At 35.6% G+C, this 24,102-nt stretch overlaps 1 protein-coding gene across 4 annotated transcripts in view; it reads right to left on the bottom strand.

Moving 5' to 3' along the window:
• Positions 1-24,102, bottom strand: part of NEMF (nuclear export mediator factor) — a 47,884-nt gene that overhangs the window by 6,484 nt on the left and 17,298 nt on the right. Inside the window, exons 16-26 of one of the 4 annotated variants that reach the window (XM_061157411.1) lie at positions 20,237-20,325; positions 14,100-14,203; positions 12,682-12,744; positions 9,073-9,185; positions 7,644-7,701; positions 7,120-7,178; positions 6,910-7,030; positions 5,052-5,328; positions 4,254-4,296; positions 4,056-4,105; positions 1,801-1,954 (exon numbers count right to left, since the gene is read on the bottom strand). In XM_061157411.1, coding sequence (XP_061013394.1) covers positions 1,801-1,954; positions 4,056-4,105; positions 4,254-4,296; positions 5,052-5,328; positions 6,910-7,030; positions 7,120-7,178; positions 7,644-7,701; positions 9,073-9,185; positions 12,682-12,744; positions 14,100-14,203; positions 20,237-20,325 — 1,131 coding nt within the window. The remainder of the gene's footprint in view (positions 1-1,800; positions 1,955-4,055; positions 4,106-4,253; positions 4,297-5,051; positions 5,329-6,909; positions 7,031-7,119; positions 7,179-7,643; positions 7,702-9,072; positions 9,186-12,681; positions 12,745-14,099; positions 14,204-20,236; positions 20,326-24,102) is intronic. The other 3 variants (XM_061157412.1, XM_061157413.1, XM_061157414.1) reach the window with 3 other exon arrangements.

The raw sequence follows: 24,102 nt of genomic DNA, 5'->3' as shown, positions 1-24,102 counted from the left end.
TTCTTACTTTTATGCCACACTGTACTGATGTTTGAGTCAGTACAAGAAACATGAGAAAGAAAAGCAAAGCCATTATTTGCAGACTGACTGCCTAAATTTCATCTGTAGCTGCTGCTACTGCTGCTGCTAAGCCGCTTCAGTCGTGTCCAACTCTGTGCGACCCCACAGATGGCAGCCCACCAGGCTCCCCCATCCCTGGGATTCTCCAGGCAAAAACACTGGAGTGGGTTGCCATTTCCTTCTCCAATGCATGAAAGTGAAAAGTGAAAGTAAAGTCACTCAGTTGTGTCCAACTCTTTGCGACCCCATGGACTGCAGCCTACCAGGCTCTTCCATCCATGGGATTTTCCAGGCAAGAGTACTGGAGTGGGGTGCCGTTGCCTTCTCCTTCATCTGTAGATGAAATGTTAAATACTCAAGTAAAACTGCTTAATACTATCAGCTGGACGAATACCCTTAGTGCATACATACGACTTTTTTTAAGATAAATGACTAAAAATAAGAATTGCTGAGTCAGATGATAAATGCACTGTTAGGACTCTTGATTGGAATTCCCATGGTATATACTCAAACTTGTACTGAATGACTGAATACACATTATCTATTAATTTGATGGGTGAAAAAATTCCCCTTGTTTACATAAACATTTCTCTGATCTACCCCCTACCCTGCAATTTGCCCTTTCTTTCAATTATATTGAGTTATATTGATGGTTCTTTTCTCCACCAGATTTAAAACCAGATTTTTAAAAAGATGACTAGCCACTAATTTTGAATGCTTCATACCCTTTAAAACACAATTTATGGTTCTGTGTCTAGATTTTATTCTGCTTCACTTTTCTACCTGGCTGTTCCTATGTTAATACCATTCTGTTTTAGAAAGTCTAACAGTAAATATTTTACTACCTAGTAAGGAGATCCATCCTTCATCTTCTTTTCCAAGATTCCCTTAACTATTCTCTGGTATGTACTCTTTCAAATGAACTTTCAAATGTTAATTAAAAATCTCAATTCTTTTTTGAATGACTTCATGTTGAATTTACATAGTAATACAGGGAGAATTGATTTTTTTCCCCTTTCATCCCTGGTCCAGGAATTGAACTGAGTCCACGTACCACAACTACTGAGCGTGTACTCTGGAGACCATGAGCCGCAATTACTTAGCCCGTGCACCACAACTTAAGCTTGCATGCCTAGAGCCTGTGCTCTGTAAGAGAAGCCACTGAAATGAGAAGTCTGTGGACTGCAACTAGAGAGTAGCCCCTGCTTGCCTCAACTCAAGAAAAGCACAAGCAGCAGTGAAGACCCAGCACAACCAAAAATAAAAAACTCCATAGCAGAAGAAAACTAAATTTAAAAAAAAAATTTCAAAAGAATTTAATTTTCTTAAAGATACACCTATACATCAGCTCATAATCTCTACACAGCTACATTTTTTAAAGTATAGTCTATACCTCATCTTTCTTCATCCCCTATCTTTATAAAATAGGTAAGAACTGTAACCAAAATTGCATTAATAATTGAAAAAGAAACTACTAAGTTAAATTATCAGATCAGCACTGCCAGTTTTTAGCTAAGTGTCTCTGGCAAATAAATCAATCTCCTATTCCTCTTCTACATAACTTGAGAGTTTCTGTATAGATGGTCTTAAAAGAACAGAGAGTGATCTCTATGCTCCTAAACACTATCTTTTCAACTAATTTTCAAAAGAAGTCACACAAGATTATTTTTCTATTTCACTTAAACTTTAAAAAAGGAACCTCACAACTTCACTTGTGAATCATATAGTACTAAATATTACCTTTTGTCCTCGTTTCATTGGCTGAACAACTGGGACATTTTTGCTTGTGTTCTGATGAGTTTCAATGTGTAGAGCATTTTCTTTTTCTTTGTCCTTTCCTTCTGTCATTTCTAAATCCCCTGAGTCATTTGGAAGCTTCTTTTTCTTCATTTCCCTAAATATAAATGAAATGAAAAATATCTTAATCTTAGAATTCCAAATTCTTAATATCCTAAAAAAATTATATGCAGAAGGGAATGTGTATGAGATCATGCCTTCTGCTTAACCTGTTATCACCAGGCTACAGTATAAAAGGAGTGCAAGTCATCATACAAGAAAAAGCTAAAAAATTTTCTCTCATGAATTTATGATTCTTCCTGGCATCCAGGCTCAACACACTGTCATCCTTGACTTATCCTGATTCAGTAGCCACGTTCAGTCCCTCAACACCTTGATGGCCAGGCAAAGGGATTTGTAGTCTTTGTATCACCATGGCCTTGGCAGATGTTAAATATTCAGTAAAACATTTGTGGGTCTGTTAGTGGAATAAATGGATCTTAGAAAATAAAGAGGAAAGGAAAATCCTATTACTGTGCAATCACATTCCCAATGTCACTGCCCCAGTCCAAGTCCTTATCACTTACCATCCAGACTTCCTCCATATTCCCCCATAATCTGTTCTACGTGAACTTCTACATTAATTTTCCATTATTGTTTACCTATGTCACATTGCCATTCAAAATCTTCCAAAAGTCCTCTTCACATCACTATTAAGATAAGTCTAAAACACTTAGCTTGTTATTCTAGGTTCTCCACTTTTGATTCTATTTCACTTTGCCAATTTTATCATCTATCAGTTCACAAACATGAACATTTTGTTCTTTCCACCTCAATCTACTTATCTATTTCCCCAAAGCACCCTCAACATTACTTCCAAATACCTATCACCTCCCCGTCTCTGATCATACTAATTCTCCTTGAAGTTTCTGACCTTAACTTGCATTACCTAAGATGCAACTGTATCTTCAAGGTAAAAACTTCTGATGGTATTTCCCAAAACACTTCAATGCACAAAAAATTCTTATTCCTGAAATACTGTATCACTTTCAGATAACACTGTTTACAGATTTATGGCTATTTCTTGAATCCAGGACTCAAAAGCTTCTTGAAGGCACAAACTTTATATTTTACCTCTTTGTAGTCTACCATAATATCTAGCATAATACCATACTCATAAATACCAGCACTCAGTTTTCTATAATTTATAAAGATTATCAAACAAATGGGTTTACTATCCATTCCAATCTAGGGCCTCTTTCTGGAGTGCTTCACCAGCTGTCGTCTTTTCCACCCTGCAGTAGTTGTCTCAGTTGTCCCCTTCACTCTATCTTTTTCTGTCTGCCTTCTACGCCCTATTATGTTAAAGAAGAAAAAAAAAAGATGGGGAAAAACCCCCAAGTCTTCCTCTTACATAAAAACTGCCTAATTTCAGTACAGGCATGCCTCAGAGATATTACAGTTTCTGTTCCAGACCATTGCAATAAAGAGAATATTGCAGTAAAGCAAGTCATGAATTTTTTGGTTTCCTAGTGCATACAAATTTATGCTTACACTATCCTGTAGTCTATCAAGTGTGCAAAGCAATATATTTTTAAAAAGCAATTGTATATACCTTAATCAATACTTTACTGCTAAAAAAAAAAATACCACCACCTGAGCTTTCAGTGCATCATAATCGCTTTACAATAGAAACAAAGTTTACTGATCACAGATCACCTGAACAATTAATAATAAAAAGCCTGAAACATTGCAAGAATTATCAAAATATGATCCAGAGACATGAAGTAAACAAATGATGTTGGAAAAGTGATGCCAACAGATTTACTCCATACGGGGTTACCATAAACCTTCAATTTGTTAAAAAAAAATTAAAAATCTGCAAAGCACAATAAAATGTGGTATGCCTGTATTCGTCTTCACTTCTGTCAATAGTATCACAGAATCAGCCTATCTATTTAATATACTGCAATTATACCATACATATTTATGTAATAAAAGGTCTGTTTTGTGTTACTTGACCTATCTGATTATAGTGGCAGACGGGGCCCTTAAAAGAGAAAAACCTATCAGAGCTGAATGTAAAGAACAAAACAAAATTTATGCTAAATCTTGGTAATTTTAATGAGATCTTTATAACAGCCAAGTGATCTGTCATAACCAAACTGTCAGTTATAAAAAATAGATGCTTTTCAGTTAAATAACACAAGTATATTTACCTTCTTTCCTTGGCTGACAAATGCCTCCGGCTCTGCAATTTACTGTCACTCTATTAAAATTAAAACAAAAACACAAGCAGATACAAACAATAACATCACTACTGTTAATTTTTCAAAAGCCAAAATTAAAAAGAAAATTACTCTTATTTATTGAGAATGACATGATGTTCTTCAAAACACATTGAAGAAAAATGTTACCATATTAGAAGATTCCTCTTTTGAAGCCAATTTCTGGAGGGACCTATGGAAACAAACAGAAAGAGGAGTCTACAAGCCTTTACAGGCATTCAGTTACAAAGCCCCCAGACATTCCCATATTACTCTCCTAAATAATTATTGGCAATGCTATCTATACATTTTCAAATTTGGTAAAATTAGAAAAAGTATAATCAAATTGCTCATCTTAAAAAAAATTGCTCATCTTCCCACTTTATATTCTTAAATAGCTGACATGTATTGGACACCTATAATATGCCAGGTACTGCGAGACGCTTTACATGCATATAACCTTCACAAAAACCCTACGAAGGGTGGTACCATTCTCTTTTCACCAAGAAGGAAACTGAAGCTTAGACTCAGTCACTCGCCTAAGGACCCACTTTAAGACTCAATACTGGTCTGACTCCTAAGCCTTTCTTAACTACTAATATAATAAAGTTTTTATAGCTATGGTGTTGTTTACCTAGTGATCTGTGAGACATTAAAGACTAAGACACCCTTTTTAAAAGAGTGTAACTGCCCTTTTATTATTAGAATTTATAAACATTAACTTGTTCTTATTTTCATCTAGTTTGGCAACTTTCACATTTACTGTATTTTTTTACCCAGTGTCCTGAGAATTTAAGAGAGTTCTACCTCCTTATCAAATGGTGAACAGACAGTAAGATGGTAGGACAACGGAGGGTAAAAGCACTGAAGTCAATCTTGGCATTATTTTTATAAAGTCATCACTCCCAGCTTACAAAATAAGACTGAAAATTATGGCTTTGAAATTACCTTTGGGACTGAAGGTGGGACAAGTCGATGGAAGTATCAGGATAATGTAATGTCTCTTCTTCATCCTTCATTTCACCAACAGGTTCCTGATCTTTTACCACCCCCTCAGACTCTCCTTCATCTTCAGAGCTTTCTTCCTGAATTAGTTCATTTAGTTCATTGCCACCACTCTGAATAGTAATATCCTCTTGGTCAACCTGAGTCACGAGCTCCACTTCCACAGGAGTTTCATGTAATTCGTCTTTATCTTCTTCACTGCTACTTTCACCCCCATCTGCTAAATTACAATAAGGAAAGTCAGAGAGCTATCATCACAACAAAGTTAGATGATTTCCTTGAAAACTTCATAAAAATATTCTGTTCACTTCCTCGTTCTTCAAAACATCACCAGAAAAATATTGGATCGTCCCCAAAGGTTACTCTGACTTAGATAAAAGGATACTCTGTATCCGGAATTGACTGGAATAAATGATCTCCAAGATCCTATACCACAATAAATTTCTTAGACATTGCAATCATTTCTGCAATGAAAACTGTATCTTTTCTTTGTTATTTCCAAAACGAGAAAAACAGAAGCAGTTGTAGAAATTCTGCCAATTTTATCATAATTTGCACATGAGAACTGAAATGAAATAAAACAAGTTATGTAACTGGCACACAGCAAGTGTTCACACTTTTGCAAAAGGACCACCATCCAGTGGTAATAATATGGTCCAGTTGTGCATGTGTGTGCACTCAGTTGCTTCAGTCACGTCCAACTCTTTGCGACCCTATGGACTGAGGCCCACCAGGTTCCTCTGTCCATAGATTCTCCAGGCAAAAATACTGGAGTGGGTTGCCATGCCCTCCTCCAGGGGATCTTCCTGAACCAAGGATCGCACCCGTGTTTCCTGCATCTTCTCCAGTTACCTCACCTATAAAAATTAGATGCCACCAACCAAGGATGGTTGTGAGAATTCAATAGAAAATAATGTAAATAAAGTATTCATGTCAGGAACATGGTGAAAATTCAGTAAAACAGAATCATGTTCAACAGTAGTTGTTAAGTGAAACAATGAGATACTATTCTTAAGAAGCAATGACTATAAAATATGTAAAAATAACTTCGAGGGCATATATTCCCTAGTTCCTTTAGGTAGGCAGGTTAATTTATTCCAGCAACCATAGCTGCTCTCTACTTGAAGCAAACACATTATTTTTTTTTTTTTTAATTTTTTTTTTTTTGGCAAACATATTATTAAATCAAGGTAAATTCTCATAAGAAACTGCACGTATAATAACTCATCTTTGTATTGCTTCTAAATCCTAAATCCAAAAGTAAATGCTTATTTATATATACCTGAGTCTATCTCTGATAAACATGTTTATGTATTACTCATTAACACTGGGCTTCCCAGGTGGCACTAGTGGTAAAGAACTCGCCCGTCGATGCAGGAGACCTATGAGACCTGGGGTCAAACCCTGAGTCGGGAAGATCCCTGGAGAAGAGCAAAGCAACCCACTCTAGCGTTCTTGCCTGGAGAATCCCATGGACAGGAGATCCTGGAGGGCTACAGTTTACAGGGCTGCAAAGAGTTGGACACAACTGAAGTGACCTAGCATGCATGCATGCATTCAATACTGAAGTTTTACAATATAAACATACATTCAAGTATTGGTTATGGATTCAAACACTTTATAATTCACTAGAATAAGTATATTGAACATTTCAAAAAACAAAAATTCAATACCATTGATAACAAGTCGGGTATTTTTGAAATTTTAACTATCCCAAAAGAGATGATCTTCTAAAAAATTCAGAAGCAAAACTAGACAATGGAAAACATGATCAGCTACTTTATTAAAATCTGTATACTACCTAGTTGTTCCATTTCTTCTGACATGAGCTCACTTGTACAACTCGCCAGTGTCTCCATGTCTTCATCCTGCACTCTGACTTTTCGTTCACCCCGATGTCTCCAAACACAAGACTCATCTACCTACAGAAACAGTTCTTTTCATTGGTGGAACTTTAGGTAAGACTAGTGAAAATCAGGAGAAAAAAAAAAAAGAAGAAGCTGAAGAATACCTTAAAGAGGAAGCTAAACCCCATCATTAGATGTGAAGGAGGAAGGAAATTCTTTTTTCCTGCAAAGATAATGTACAGTTTTAAAATTCCATTTTCTGCATTTTATGCTTGTAAGATATCTGACACAGTGGTCAAATTTGTTCTTTTTTTTTTTTTTTTGCTGTCATCAAGCAACATTTTCCATTAATAGACTCTGGCATTATGTATAGGAATAAGAATTAAGAAAGAAAAAATATGAAAGCTTGCTCTCATCTGGATTAGTCAGATCCTGAATAATCTATTTTGAGAAAAAAGGTCATGTTATTTACTTTCTTACCCTTATAAACATAAACTATGTGAAAGAACATTGTCATTAATAAAAATATATGTGGCATGAGCATGTCAAATGCTAAATTTGCCAAACCACAGTAAAATCTTCCTTATTTAATAACATACTTCATATATGAAATCAGAATAATTAGCTTCTGAGAATGTTAGCAGATGGTCTTCAAACCTGTCTCCATAATCCACTGACAAATCATTACCTCTTATCATGAAGCTTCCTGTGGTCAAATATTCCCCAGTTGGTGCTGTTTTAGATACCTGAGAAACACAATGATACATTATACTCTTGTCTTAAACACATTTTTAAAATTTTCACCTGAGAAAGTAAAGCCATATTAAAGTAAACAGCAGTATGTCCTGAAAAGTTTATAATTTAGCAAAAATTCTTAACACTGAAAGGATAAATATCTCTTCAAAGGTAGGTGTAACTTTGTCAGTAACAAAGAGAAGAAATAACAAAGGATATACTACATCAATCATTTTCAAATGCCGTAGACCAGAGCCACAACTGACCTACATTGCCTCTCATGTGAGATAAAACAAGAAAAACAAGGATAGTTTAAAAAGCTTAACATAAAGGTATAAAACTATATTAACTCTATTTATTACATTAAATCATTTCCTGAGATTTTTTCCCCTGGCTGGGGCGGGGGAGAGGGGGCAGAGGGAAGGGGATGAAATAACCTTTCATCTTATTTAATTTGGGGGGGGTAATGAAATAACCTTTCATTTTAGTAAATAAGGATAATAGCTTATTTTTAAAAATATATTCTAACTTGGCAAAATAGGAAGTGAGCAATATAATTCCGAAATTTAAAAAAATTTTACACATCTGTGAAACACCCAAATCTGAGAGTATCTTTACTAGTAATAGGTATGCAAGGGATTAAAAGCACACTAAAAAAACCTATTCATAAAACAATTAAAGCCATTTTTATTACACTGCAACAGGCAGAAAAAATAACCCCAGAAGTGATATTAATTTCCTAAGAACACAGTATCACAGCACAGCAGAAAACAAATACAAACAAATATAAAAAGAAACTAAATCTAAGGGAGGATAATGGTATTGAACTTTTTTAATCTTGCTATATAACGTTAGGACTTTGAAAAGCAATGTGAAATCATATATGGAATGTGAAATCATATATGGAATGAAGTACCATCAAGAAAATAGCATTAACCACAAAAAAATGGCAATTACTAAAACCAAGGGTATAGAAAAAGAAAAGAAAAAACACTGATAACCTATTTTACAGGAAAAGCTAGAGAGAATTCAGAAAATTTCAAGAAAGATGAACAGGTGAAAGACCTTTTAGGTCAGTGTGCCAGTCATAACTGGAACAGTCCATCCCATGGATAGAGCATGGATCGCTCTAAGTCTCTGCTCAAATCTTACCCTTCCAGAAAGGCTTTCCCTGACACTATATTCAAAATGGTAGCCTGTATCACTCTCTATCCCCTTACTATGCTTTAAAAAAAACTTGGTTACCGCCACTATATATTTTTCTTCAATATCAAAATGTCAACTCCATCACAAGGTACTTTGCCTTGTTCATTCTATACCCTCAAAATTTGGAACACAGTTACCCTTCTCACTAAATTAAGAAACAGGACCACCCTTATTACCTGATGATGGTACACCCACCAAGCACTAGTGATAACTCGAGCGTCCCAAGCAGCACTGTAGCAAAGAGCCATTGTGCCAGCTTCAGTCAAGGTCCGAGGGGGAATCGGTTCTCCTGTAATAACAATACTACGATGTTTCAGTACCGAAGTACGGACCTTCTAGAGCAAGACATGGAAACCATATACAGGATGACAGGTTCATTTCTCTTGTATTTTAAATAACAATATCACACTTTAACTTCAGTAGTGTATGAAGTTACTATTTTTATTAAAAAAATGTATTTATACAACAGGTTTTTAAATGGTCTAAGTAAATAAGTTCAGAAAATATCCTTTCATTTTTATCAGTAATTCTAACCTCATTCTAGAAAGGATAATTTAGAAAAACCTATTTAAAGGTTAAAGACTGCGAGAATTACTATATTGCCTAAAAAGTAAAAATCAAGAACATATTAACAGATCCCTAAGTAAGAATTCAAATATTTTAAAACTAGGATATAACTCACATACTATAAAATTCACTTTTAAAGTATATAATTCTGAGTTTTGATATGTTCATAAAGCTTTACAATCATTACCATTAATTCCAGAATATTTTCATCATCTGCAAAATAAATTCTGTATCTATTAACAGTAACTTTTCATTTTTCCCAGCCACTGGCAATCACTAATCTACTTTCTGTCTCTATGGATTTTCCTATTTTGGAATTTCATATAAATGGAATCATGTATACCTGGCTTCTTTCACTTAGCATGTTTTCAAGGTTCATTCATGTTAGAGCATTTGTCAATACTTCATTTCCTTTTAAGACTGAATAATATTCTACTTTATGGATATACCACATTGTATCTATTAATCAATTGACAGAGATACAGGTTGGGGATTCCCTGGTTGCTCAGTGGTAAAGAATCCACTTGCCAATGCAAGAGACTCGGGTTTGATCCCTGTATTGGGAAAATCCCCTGGAGAAGGAAATGGCAACCCACTCCAGTATTCTTGCTTGGGAAATCCCATGGACAGAGGAGCCTGGTGGGCTGTGGGGTCACAATGAATGGGACACAACTTAGTCACTAAACAACAATAACAACAGAGATACAGGGTATTTCCATTTCTTGGCTATTATAAATATTTTCAAACAAGTTTGGACACATTTTTAATTATCCTGGGTATATATCTAGGAGTGGGTCACATGGTAAATTCTATGTTTAACTTTTTCAGAAACTATCAAACTATTTCCTATTGCAGCTAGATCACTGTCCATTCCCACCAGCAGTGTATAAAGAGTCCAGTCTCTCCACAACCTCACCAACTCATTACTGTTTTTGGCTTTTTTATTTGGATTTTTCCCCACCCTGTGTGGCTTGTGGAATTTTCTTCCCTAACCAGTGACTGAACCCGAGCCCTCAGCACAGACAGCTTGGAGTTCTAATCACTGGACCACTAGGAATTTCCACTGTGTTTTTTAAATGTTCTTGTGGGTGTTAAGTGGCATTTCACTGTGGTTTTGATTTGTATTTCCTTAATGGATGAATGATGCTGAGCATCTTATCATGTGCTTGTGGGCTACTTGTATATCTTTAGAGAAACATCTATTTGACATTTTAATAACTGTTCATTTTAAAACTGCCTTTCTACTGTTGAGTCAAAACAGTTCCAGAGTGTTTTGGATATTGGTCCTTTATCAGGTAAATGATTTGCAAATATCTTCTCCCATTCTGTGGGGTGTCTTTTAATTTTCTTGATAGAGTCCTTTGAATTAAAGTTTTAGTTTTTGCATAACTCTAATTTACATTTTTTTCTTTGGTTGCTTATGTTTTTGGTGTCGTATCTAAAATGACACCAAAGCCAATAACTTCCAAAGCCAGTATTATGAAGATTTACACCTCATTTTCTTCTAACAGTCTTAGAATTTTAGCTCTTAAATTTAGGTCTATGATGTATTTGAGTTCATTTTTATAAGCGGTAGGAAGTTCCTATTTCTAACTTCATTCTTTGGCACATGGATATTAATTTCCCCAGCCCTATTTGTTGGAAAGATTATTCTATCCTTACTGAATGGCCTTGGCACCCTTGCTAAAAATCAACTGACTATAAACAAGGAATCTCAATTCTCTTTATTAATCTATCAGTTCATTCTCATACCAATACCACACTGTCTTGATACAACACTGATAGCTATTTTGTAGGAGGTTTTGAGGAAGTGTGAGGACTCCAAATCTGTTCTCCATTTTCAAGAATGATTTGGCTAATCTGGTTTCTCTGCATTTCCACATGAATTTTAGGATGAATTTTGTCCATCTCTGCAAAAACAGGCAATGGTGAGAAAGACTGCACCAAATTTGTTGATTAGTGTGGGAAATACTGCCATCAGAACAATATTAAGACTTTCAATTTATAAACATTGGAAATCTTCCCATTTATTTAGATCTTCTTTAATTTCTTTTAATGATGTTTTGTAGTTTGGTGTGTATGTCTTACTTTTTGGTAAGTTTGTTACTAAATATTTTATTCTTCTTCAATGCTGTTATAAGTGGATGTTTTATTAATTTCCTCTTAATATTGCTCATTACTAGTATATAAAAACATAACTGACATTTTATATATTGACATTATATCCTAGATACTGCTGAACTTGTTAATTAATAATTTTTGGTGGGAGGTTTTAAATATATAAGATTATGCCATTTGCAAACAGAGACACTTTTATCTGTTCCTTACCAATTTGGATATTTTAAACTTTTCACTGCCTAATGGCCTACTCAGAACCTCCATATGATGTTGAGTAGAAGCGTGGCAAGAACAGATGTGCTCATCTTATTCCTGATCTTGGGGGGAAAGCTCTCAGTCTTTCCCAATTATGCATGATTTTCAGCTATGGATTTTTTATAGATGTTATTTACCAACTTGAGGACGTGTCCATCTATTCTCAGTTTGTTGAGTATTTTTATCACAAATGAGTACTAGATTATTACCAAAGGCTTTAAGGCTTTTTTGCATTAGTTGAGATCATCATGTGGTTTTTGTCCTCTATTCTACTAATATACTGTATTACACTGATTAATTTTCATATGTTAAATTAACCTTGCATTCCTGGGAATAAATCCCACTTTATCATACGTATAATCCTTATAATATACTGCTGGATTCAATTTCCTAATAGTCTGTTGAGAATTTTTGTGTCTCTATTCATAAATGACATTGGTCAGTGGTTTCCTTCACTGTGATGTCTTTGTCTGGTTGTTATTAGGGTAATACTAGTTCCATAAAATGAGTTAGAAAGTTCCCGTCTCTTCTGTCTTTTGGAAGAGTTTATGAAGGATTGATGTTCAGTCTTCTTTAAAAGTCCTATAGATTTTAAGAATTTGAATCTTTTTTTTTCAGTTAGTATAGTTAAAGGTTTATCAATTTTATTGATCTTTTCAAAGAACTAGCTTTGGTTTTATTGATTTTCTCTATGGTCTTTCTGTTTTATTTCTACTCTGTATCTTATTGATGGACTGAAACATCATTATAAAGTGTCCCTTATCTCTATTAGTGTTTTTTCTCTTATACTAAAAATAGTTCAAACAAAAGACTAAACTTCTGAATAACAGAATGAATTACATTACCTGTTGGATTCTTAATTACACAGCTAGTTGCTCCATGAAGGTCAGCATGGACATAAATGTCCCCTTTAAAACAAATAAATACTGTAAGTCTTATTTCTGCTTAAGTTGAAATTGTTTATTTATTGTTTAAAGGGTTCAAAACCCAAAACATATATGAAAATAAAGAAAGAAAAGACCATCTCCCACCTGTGGGAGGATTTTTCATAGGCCTCCTCAGAGGAGAGCTATGCTAATAAGGCAGATAAAATGGCCCTAGTTCTTCTCCCTCCCTCTATCCACACCTTTCTGCTTTATGACCCTGAAGCTGCATCAGGAGGTGGAGTCCACTCCCCTGTCACTCAAATATGGGCCTACCCCTTGACGAAGAGAATGTGGCAGACATGACCAAAGGCCAGTTCCCAGTCTAGGCCTAGACAGGCCTTGTATGCTTCCTCTTTTTCCTCTCAAAAATTTGCTGAGTTGCCATATAAGCAAGCCCAGGCTAGCCTGCTGATTGGTGAGAGAAACTTGATGATGAGTGAGTCATCCTAGCAAATGCAAAGGTCCTGAGAACCACAGATGGTTGACAAATGTGACAATCATGAAGCCAGACTGAAGATAAGTAAGAAATGAGACTAGGGAAGAAGCCAGGAACCTTGTAAGCCACAATAAGGACTTCTAGTTTTATTCTGAAATGTGTGATGACAAATGAATAAATGAGGAAATAGATGAATGCATGGATGATGGTAAACTAGGGAAAAGTAAAGTGCCTGGTTTCTAACAGAAAAAATGAGCAGCCACTGTTTGCCATGGATAGTTCATCTGAGATTTGAAACTCAAAGAAGAGCAAAGCCCATACAGTTCCATGAAAGGCTCGGCTCACAATGAATAGAGTTAGAGAAGACAGAGAGCAAGCCCTGGGTACCATGTAACCTGAACCCTGTTGTTTTCTTTCCTGCTTCTGGATCCTCAAAGGACATAACATTAGCTCTGATATTGATTATTGATTTCTGATACCCATACTGAGAGTTCAGCCACAGTGAAGTGATGGTTATCAGCAAACAAAAACAAATGAGAGGCCTTACAACACAGGTGTGAAGCCCTGTTTCTAAATGCGTAAAAAGTTTACAAACTTCAGCATTTAAAAATTAAGCTTTAAAAAAATCTGATGTACAGCCACTTTGGAGAATTAAAAGCTATTTTGTTAATGTAGCAGAAAATCAGAAATCTAATACTATAGATTACCTCAGCATTAATCCTTTAGGAATATTCACTTAAAATGAGAATTAAGTATCAAAGCACATATTCAACCATAAACCATGAAACTACCAATTAAATCTGTCAAACAAAGGAGTACAAGATGAAAATCTACACCTAATATTGAGATAACCAATCCAATTACTTAAGAGAAAATTCTTTCGAATTTTAATCTTACTTACCTGGTGTCAAGTATCTTTTCACAATTATTTCATTCTGTTGCTGATCTCGTCCACCAATAATTAGATAGTTCTCTGAGCTAATGAACCAGAGGAATTTCTCAAACCTACCAAATTTTAAAGAAAAAAGTTAACATTTTTTCCCCTTCATAGTTGCCTGCATTCAGATCCTTTTAATTAACAAAATGAACCAGAAGGCTCTCCTACATGTAGGTTAAGACAACTTGATGGCTTAGTTTCTTTTCTTAAGATATCAAGCTCAATTTTACCGAAAACTTGTAATAAATTGCCTTAGGGTATTCTTAAGACAGTCTTAGTAGAAAGCAATTTAATATTATGTTTAAAAAAATGTTCTCTCTTTATCTCCTTCCCATATAGACAGTCTTAGACTGAAGTTGTAATAATGAATTACAAAAAGTATAAAATGTCACCTGGTCCCTAGGTTTAGCTCTCTTTTAGTGGGGTACTGGATATTCTTTGGGACTGCAGGTAAGAAAGAAAAATTGTTTTCCCATCCTGTCCTCAATCAACTGAATGTTTACATATATGACATTCTTTACACTTAAAATACGTAAAACTAAAAATTGTCATCAGAAGTGTAAAATTACAACTTTTCTGAAGAAGCAAATTAACTTGGGTTTTCATGGTTAATACATACCACCACAGAAAAACAGAGTGTAACTGCTATATTTAAAATGGATAACCAACAAGACCTATTGTATAGCACATGGAACTCAGCTCAATGTTATGTGCCAGCCTGGATGGGAGGCAGGACTGAGGGAGAACAGATACATGCATATGTATGGCTGAGTCCTTTTGCTATTCACCTGAAACTACCACAACACTGTTAACCAGCTATACACCCCAATACAAAATAAGGTTTTTTTTTTTAAGTGAAAAGTGTATATTTGTATGATATTTAGAAAATGAGATGAACATAAATATTTCTATGCTACATATGACTGGTAGGATCATCTTTTTATGATTTAACCTACAATTTTAAAATTTCTGGCTAAATATAATAGATTGGGGATGTCCCTGGTGGTCCAGTGGCTAAGACTCTGTACTCCCAATGCAGGGGGACCGGGTTCGATCCCTGGTCAAAGAGCTAGACCCCTCATGCTGCAACTAAGGGACTTGGCATAGCCAAATAAATAAATATTAAAAAAAAAAAAAAAAAATGACAGGTTGAGCACAGGCATTAAACGAAACTCTCATATCAAATATAACAGCAGAAGGATTCTACTCTTATTTTCTAAAATGATTTTTTATTAATACATATACATGGTTCAAAATTTAAGACTATATAGAAATGTAGATTGAGAGATCCTACATCTCTTTATCTTCTACCACTGCTACTGACCAAGGGACCATTAGCTTCTGATGTACCCCTCTCAAGTATTTCTTTATATATAAAAAAGCTAAAATAAACTGCTTATTCTAAACCTTTTCATTTTTAGACACAACACACTGTTCTGCATCTTTTTTTCTCTTTTTACTTAAAAATATATTTTCTTCATTGCTGAATGGATGTACTATGGATTTAACCACTTCCCACTGATGGTAAAAAGGTTTGTAAAATGACATATACCCAATAAGGACAAAAAGAATGAGAAAGGTAAATTAGGGATGTATTTTTTAATCATCCTAGCAAAGGAATGCATAACTAACAGGCCAAAAAAAAAAGTCAACTAATCAGAAGAAAGCAATAAGGAAGACAAAAAAGAACATAGAATGACACATGACACATAGAAAGCAAACAGTAAGACAGAAGATTTAAACCAAAATATATCAGAAATTGTATTAAATATAAACATAGTCAATTCTCTTGGAGCTTCCCTGGTGGCTCAGACAGTCAAGAATCTGCCTTCAATGAGAGAGACCTAGGCTCGATCCCCAGATTGGGCAGATACCCTGGAGAAAGGAATGGCAATCCACTCCAGTATTTTTGCCTGTAGAATTCATGGACAGAGGAGCCTGGTGGGCTACAGTCCGTGTGGTCACAAACAGTTGGACATGACTGAGTGACTAACACACACACACAGTCATTTTTCCAGGTAAAATGCAAAGACTATCAGACTGGGAAAAAAACAATATATATATATACTTTAAAACATAAGGATATAAAAATGTTGAAATACAATGACAGCAAAAGATAATACCATGCAAACACAAACCAAAACCAGTTGAAACAGTCTGAACATCTAGCATAGACAGATAAAATGGATGTAAGTTAAAAGGACATTTCATTAAAATAAAAGGCTCAATTCAGTGAAAAGATAAAACAGTTCTACATTGGTATTACCTAACTAGATAGCCTTGACATATATGAAGCAAAAATGCAAAAGTAAAAGGAGCGACAATCCATAATTGTACAATATTCGACACATCTCTCAGTAATTGGAAAAACAATCATTAAAAAGAATCAAAGGTGCCAAAAATTTGAACATGATTAATAAACATGACTTGATATTTAAAGAAATGTACTCAATAACTCTAGAAAAGACATTCTTTTCAATTATATATGAAACACTTATAAATAAAGCTTGTGTATAAATAGACTGGACCAGAAAACAAGTTTCAACAAACATCAAATGTCTGAGGTACAGAATATCATCTCTATTACACAAATTAAGCTAAAAATTAGTGACAAAAATATAACCAATCCCCCTCTCAATATGTTCGGAAAGTAAGACATATACTTTTAAATAACGCACGGGTGGAGAAATCACACTGGAAATGAGAATATATCTTGACATGAAAGATAATGAAAATACTAAACAACAAAATGCTTTAGATGCAGATAAAGCCATGTTGATATAAATTTATTGCTTACATATATTAGAAAAGAAGCTGAGGGAGGGGGAAAAAAAAGCAATGAACTAAGCTTCTGTTTCCAGAAATCAGAAAGGGAAATGCAAAAAAAAAAAACCCAAAGAAAAGCACAAAGATGAAAATAATTATTAAAATAGCACATATATAATATGGAGATCAATAGTTAAAAACTAGTTTTTTAAGGATCCTAATACTACTGAAAATCCTCTGGTCAGTTTAATTAAGAAAAAGAGAAGGCACAAATAATTCTTGAATGAAAATGGAAAAGTAATTAAAGAGTCTAGTGATGTTAGAAAGTTCAGTGGAGGGACTCCCCTGATGAACTAGTGGTTAAAACTCCACGCTTTCACTAGAGGGGGCAAAGGTTTGACCCCCGGCCAGAGAACTAAGATCCCACATGCCACATGGTACAGCCAAAAAAAAGAAAAGAAGGTTAAGTTGGATATTATAAACTTTTTGCCAATAAATTTCAAACTTTGGACAAAATAGACAACATCTTAGAAAAGCATTGCTAACCAAAACTAGAAAATCTGAGTGATCCTATTATTTACTAAAGAATTTGAATCTGTAATGAAAAACTTTCCCATAAAGAAAATCTCAGATGACTTCCATCAAGGACAGTTGACAAAGGAACACTTCTCAGTTGTTTTATGAGATAATATAATCTTGTATCAATAGCTAACAAAAGCATTATGAGAAATGAAAATTACAGGTCAAGGATATTCAAGAGATGTTAGAGAGAGAGAAAAGAAAGAAGCAAAAAAATTTTGAAAGCTGGAAAATAAATGGACAAGTGAGCCGACTCAAGAAGCTGAATCCTAAGCTGATGGTGCAAAAAGTCAAGAAACAAATCAACTTACACTTGTGTGACCCATAGAAAGCACAAAGTACTGCTAGAAATAGGGTTTAAGATGAAGTTTAAACAGAAAGGCTGGCTAAAAATCTGATTAAGAAGTAACAACCTCCCTAGATCTTTCCAGCTTTGAACATGGTGATTACCCCTTCAACATTCTAACAGAAAAGCCAGAAATTAAATCTCTAAAAAGGGTACAAAGAAGATTACTGGACTAGGGGAAATAAATCACAAGTTACATATATTAATATGTAAAAATAGGGCAATTAAGTAAATGTATAAAATACTGGATACTAAGACTCTCTAGCTTATTATTTCCACTGGGCTCCTAAAACGGAGACAGCCAAGTCTTCACTTTACAAGCATAAGCAAAAGAAGCTTTTCTAGGAAATGAGACCAGCTGAAGAGGCAAAAAGAAGTGACAAAAAGACATTAAGAGTTGCACAGAAAATGGACCACACAGATTATTTTACAAGTCCAACAAACCACAAAGAACTTCCAATCAGCATTTTACTGTTCTACTAGAAAACATGAGCAGACAGTCAAGGATCACCAGACATTAACACAAGTGAACACTGGAGACAGAACTAAAAAAATAGAAAAAAGAAACTTGGAGAAGACAGACCTGTTAAGATACTAAATAAAACTAAATAAATAAAAAACAATACTAAATAAAATGTAATACAGCAAAACTATTCTCAGTTATAAAGAAATGTACTGTTAAAAAACAGTTAAGTTTTTTAAGTAACATTGAAATAACCAAAAATGGCTCAAAATTTAAACATGATAGGAAGAAATAGAAGATCAAAAAATTCAATGGAAGGATTGAAGACAAAGTTGAAAAAAAATCTCAGAATACACAACAAAAAGAGAGAGATGGAAAAAAACAATGCAGTAAAACTGGAGAACTGTTGAGGGGGTCCCATATGTACAAAATAAGACTTTTAGAAAGTAGGAAAAAGAACGCAAAACAAAAAACAAACAGAGGGTGGGCGATTTTCTAAGAAAAAGTTCAAGAAAATTTCTGTTTCCAAAGGAAAAAGGCTCACAAATTATCCAGCATAAGGATAAAAACATCCTCACCAACATATTCACTATATTCTTGTGAAATTTTGGAAAATTAAGAGAAAACAAAAAAGATCCAGAAGCTTACAGAAAGATAAAAACAAGTTTCCTATTAAAATTCAACTGTCAAATGACACCAAACTTCAAGATCAAATCTGGAAGTTAAGACAACGGAAAATGCCTTTTCAAAAGTCTGAGGAAAACATTTTCAAATTAGAATTCAATACCCATTGAAACTGTTAAGAGTAAAATAATTTTTTTATACATTGGAGACCTCAAAGCTTTACCTCTTCCATACCCCTTTTCATGAAGTTTCTAGACCACACAGTCCATCACCAAAGAAAAAGGAAGTTTGAGATTCAGGAGAGAGAGGTTAAAGAGAACTTGCAGAATAATAATCAAAGGAAAATTAAAAATGCTTAGAGAAACCATCTAGAACAAAGTAGATCAAAAAGCTCCAGTGAAGACTTCTGCAAGGAGATGATACTGCTAAGATTTCAATTGTTTGAACATACTTGAAAGAGAATTTGAACATAATTAAGAACAAAAGAAAAAGAAAGCAAATGAAACAATACAATCATTAACTTCAGGGAAGATAAAATGCTGAGCAGGAAAGGAAAAGAAAGCAGAATACTATATGATCCAGCTGTGACTACAATTTAAATATCCATAATACTCTTAATCGGAGAAGGCAATGGCAACCCACTCCACTACTCTTGCCTGGAAAATCCCATGGACGGAGGAGCCTGGTTAGGCTGCCGTCTATGGGGTTGCACAGAGTCGGACATGACTGAAGCAACTTGGCAGCAAAACTCTTAATATAGAATATCAATCTTGACAAAATTATGCTGTAACTATATTGAGAAGCTAGGTGATGTGTGTGTATGTAATGGAGCACAAATGAAAAGAATAAAATCTTCATCTTTCCATAATGGGAAGTTATTAATAGAGTGTAAAACAGAAAAATTAGGCAGCAATATATTACTAAGAGAAACGGAAGTATGCAGCAAAACAATCAGCTAAAAGAACTAAAAGTTTCCTTGGGAGAGGAGGCAATAGGAGCAGGGAGAGACTTCCCTGGTGGTCCAGCAGTAAAGACTCCACCTTGCAATGTAGGTGACACGGCTTTAATCCCTGCTCAGGGAACTGAGATCCCACATGCCATAGAGGAACGAAGTCCATGGGTGACAACTAGAGAGCCCACATGCCGCAACTATTAGAGCCTGCCCTCTCGGGAGCCCGCATGCCACAACTCTGAGACCACTACCTGCAAAAGTTTGCAGGGTTAGCGGTTTTTAACAGGCTTTGTAGAACTGCTTGATTTTCTAAACAATGTGCATGTAGAAGTTTGATAAAAACAAAATATATTTTAAAAACGAACACTTACCAATATACTTTTCTTGCTTTTTGAATAGAGGTAACTGTTTGGACTTCTTTTAAGGTTTGCTTTGTTTTCTTTTCTGCTGATTTGAATGCCTAGTTATAAGAAAAGAGTTTTTAAGTAATTTGTTGAAAAATTTATTTAAATAATACCAAATAAATGATAGGGCAAGAAATAGTTTAAATGCCACAAAATGACGCAATCTATATATTAATACACACAACATGCACATGAAAGTAATGAAAAAAACTTTGCCTTAAATATTAAAATGATTTTAAACAAATATCTGCTTAAGATCTATCAAAAAAAATGGGGGGGGGGGGGGGCTTCCAAACAGTTCATTTGTTTGCCAGATAATCAGTGCAACCATACAGTAGATCTGGGGCTAGATGTCAGAGACACAACAATGAATAAGTCACTGGCGTCTAGGAGAAGAGATATATAAATACACAATTATTCAAATAAACATGGTAAATGCTACAAAGGATGCTGCAAGAGTATAACAAGGGAAGCTAGATTTATAATTGATCATGGTCAAAGGTATGTCTGAGGAAATGGCACTTAGGCTGAAGCCTGAAGGATTAATGGAATTACCAATGCAAAGAATAAAAAGATAAGGAAAAGGGCAGCTTGACCAGCAAGTATAATCACAGGGTAAAGTGTCAAAAAATGAGGGCGGAGAGGAAGATAGAACTAAGTCATGAAGGCCATTCGTTTAACAGATTTTAGTGTGACTAGGTTCCAAGCAATATTCTAGGGACTGGGACACAGCAATGAATAAAACAGATAAAGATCCCATGTTCATGCAATCTACATTCTAGAGAGAAGACAGATAATCATATGTTGGGGTGTATGTTTTTAAACAAGAAAAACAAAGAGTCAAGAGAAATTGAGGGCAGTCGTATTTTTACTGAGAGTGGTCCAAAAAGGCCTTTCTGATAAAGGATTATTTAAGTAGACAAATGAATGAAGAGGGGGATCCAACCACGAAAAGTCTGAGGGAAGAACATTCTTGGAAGAAAGAGCAGCAAGTGCAAAGGCCCTGAGAAAGTAGTATGGGCCACTGTTGTAGAACAGTTTACGATCCCACTGTAGTTGGAAAGAATATGTAACTGTGTGGTGCAGTTGCCAAATCATGTCCAACTTTTGTTGACCCCATGAACTACAGCCCACCAGGCTCTTTTGTCTACGGGATTCTTCAGGCAAGAATACTCAAGTGGGTTGCCATTTCTTTCTCCAGGGGAACTCCCCAACCAGGGATCAAACTCTAGTCTCCAGCACTGCAGGAGGAGTCTTCACTGACTGAGCCACCAGGGAAGACCCATTTAACAGGATAGGTGATGTGATCAAAGGGAAGTAGATTGTGTAGGACCTGATGGGCCAGAAGGGCTTTACAGTATCTTAAATAAGACAGGAAGAAACTGAAAGATTCTGAACAGAGAATAATCACTTCATTTTTATTTAAAAGGACTTACTGAATATGAGAAAAGTCTAAGATGACACCAATATTTTTAACTTGAGCAAAGGGGAAATTACTGAGATAGAGAACTCCGGGGAAGACAGGCTTAGGGGAGAAAATAAATACTGAAAATACACACATTTTAAGCAAAATTAAATTTGAAAGGTATTTCTGAATTTGAAAATCTCATTTAAAAATAGAAGAAATAATTCAGTTCAATTCATTTCAGTCACTCAGTCGTATCTGACTCTTTGCGATCGCATGAATCGCAGCATGCCAGGCCTCCCTGTCCATCACCAACTCCTGGGGTCCACCCAAACCCATGTCCATTGTGTCGGTGATGCCATCCAACCATCTCATCCTCTGTTGTCCCATTCTCTTCCTGCCCTCAATCGTTCCCAGCATCAGGGTCTTTTCAAATGAGTCAGCTCTCTGTATCAGGTGGCCAAAGTATTGGAGTTTCAATTCAACATCAGTCCTTCCAACGAACACCCAGGACTGATCTCCTTTTGGATGGACTGGTTAGATCTCCTTGCAGTCCAAGGGACTCTCAAGAGTCTTCTCCAACACCACAGTTCAAGAGCATCATCAATTCTGTATATGGCTGATTCATGTCAATGTACGACAAAAACCACTACAATATTGTAAAGTAATTAGCCTCCAACTAATAAAAATAAATGAAAAAAAAAAAAGCATCAATTCTTCAGCGCTCAGCTTTCTTTATAGTCCAACTCTCACATCCATACATGACCACTGAAAAAACCATAGCCTTGACTAGACAGACCTTTGTTGGCAAAGTCATGTCTCTGCTTTTTAATAGGCTGTCAGGGTTGGTCGTAACTTTCCTTCCAAGGAGCACCTTTTAATTTCATGGCTGCAATCACCATCTGCAGTGATTTTGGAGCCCAGAAAAATAAAGTAAGTCACTGTTCCCACTGTTCCCCCATCTATTTGCCATGAAGTGATGGGACCAGATGCCACGATCTTAGTTTTCTGAATGTTGAGCTTTAAGCCAACTTTTTCACTCTCCTCTTTCACTTTCATCAAGAGGCTCTTTAGTTCTTCTTCACTTTTTGCCGTAAGGGTGGTGTCATCTGCGTATCTGAGGTTATTGATATTTCTCCTGGCAATCTTGATTCTACCTTGTGATTCCTCCAGCCCAGCGTTTCTCATGATGTACTCAGCATATAAGTTAAATAAGCAGGGTGACAATATACAGGCTTGACATACTCCTTTTCCTATTTGGAACCAGTCTGTTGTTCCATGTCCAGTTCTAACTGTTGCTTCCTGACCTGCATACAGGTTTCTCAAGAGGCAGGTCAGGTGGTCTGGTATTCCCACCTCTTTCAGAATTTTCCACTTTGTTGTGACCCACACAGTCAAAGGTTTTGGCATATTTAATAAAGCAGAAATAGATGTTTTTCTAGAACTCTCTTGCTTTTTCAATGATCCAGTGGATATTGGCAATTTGATCTCTGGTTCCTCTGCCTTTTCTAAAACCAGCTTGAACATCTGGACGTTCACGGTTCATGTATTGCTGAAGCCTGGCTTGGAGAATTTTGAGCATTACTTTACTAGCGTGTGAGATGAGTGCAACTGCATGGTAGTTTGAGCATTCTTTGACATTGCCTTTCTTTGGGATTGGAATGAAAACTAACCTTTTCCAGTCCTGTGGCCACTGCTTAGTTTTCCAAATTTGCTGACATATTGAATGCAGCACTTTCATAGCATCATCTTTTAGGATTTGAAAGAGCTCAACTGGAATTCCATCACCTCCACTAGCTTTATTTGTAGTGATGCTTCCTAAGGCCCACCTGACTTCACATTCCAGGATGTCCAGCCCTAGGTGAGGGTGAATGATCACACCTTCATGATTATCTGGGTCGTGAAGATCTTTTTTTTACAGTTCTTTTGTGTATTCTTGCCACCTCTTCTTAATATCTTCTGCTTCTGTTAGGTCCATACCATTTCTGTCCTTTATGGAGCCCATCTTTGCACGAAATGTTCCCTTGGTATCTCTAATTTTCTTGAAGAGATCTCTAGTCTTTCCCATTCTGTTGTTTTCCTAACTATTTCTTTGCATTGATCGCTGAGGAAGGCTTTCTTATCTCTCCTTGCTATTCTTTGGAACTCTGCATTCAAATGGGTGTATCTTTCCTTTTCTCCTTTGCCTTTCACCTCTCTTCTTTTCACAGCTGTTTGTAAGTCCTCCTCAGACAGCCATTTCGCTTTTTTGCATTTCTTTTTCTTGGGGATGGTCTTGCTCCCTGTCTCCTATACAATGTCACTAACCTCCATCCATAGTTCATCAGGCACTCTATCAGATCTAGTCCCTTAAATCTATTTCTCACTTCCACTGTATAGTCATAAGGGATTTGACAGAGATCATTCCGTCATTTTTGAGATTACAAAG

This window comes from Dama dama, chromosome 12 (assembly GCF_033118175.1).
Source record: "Dama dama isolate Ldn47 chromosome 12, ASM3311817v1, whole genome shotgun sequence".
Taxonomy (NCBI): Eukaryota; Metazoa; Chordata; class Mammalia; order Artiodactyla; family Cervidae; genus Dama; species Dama dama.
This window is presented reverse-complemented; position numbering and strand designations above follow the sequence as displayed.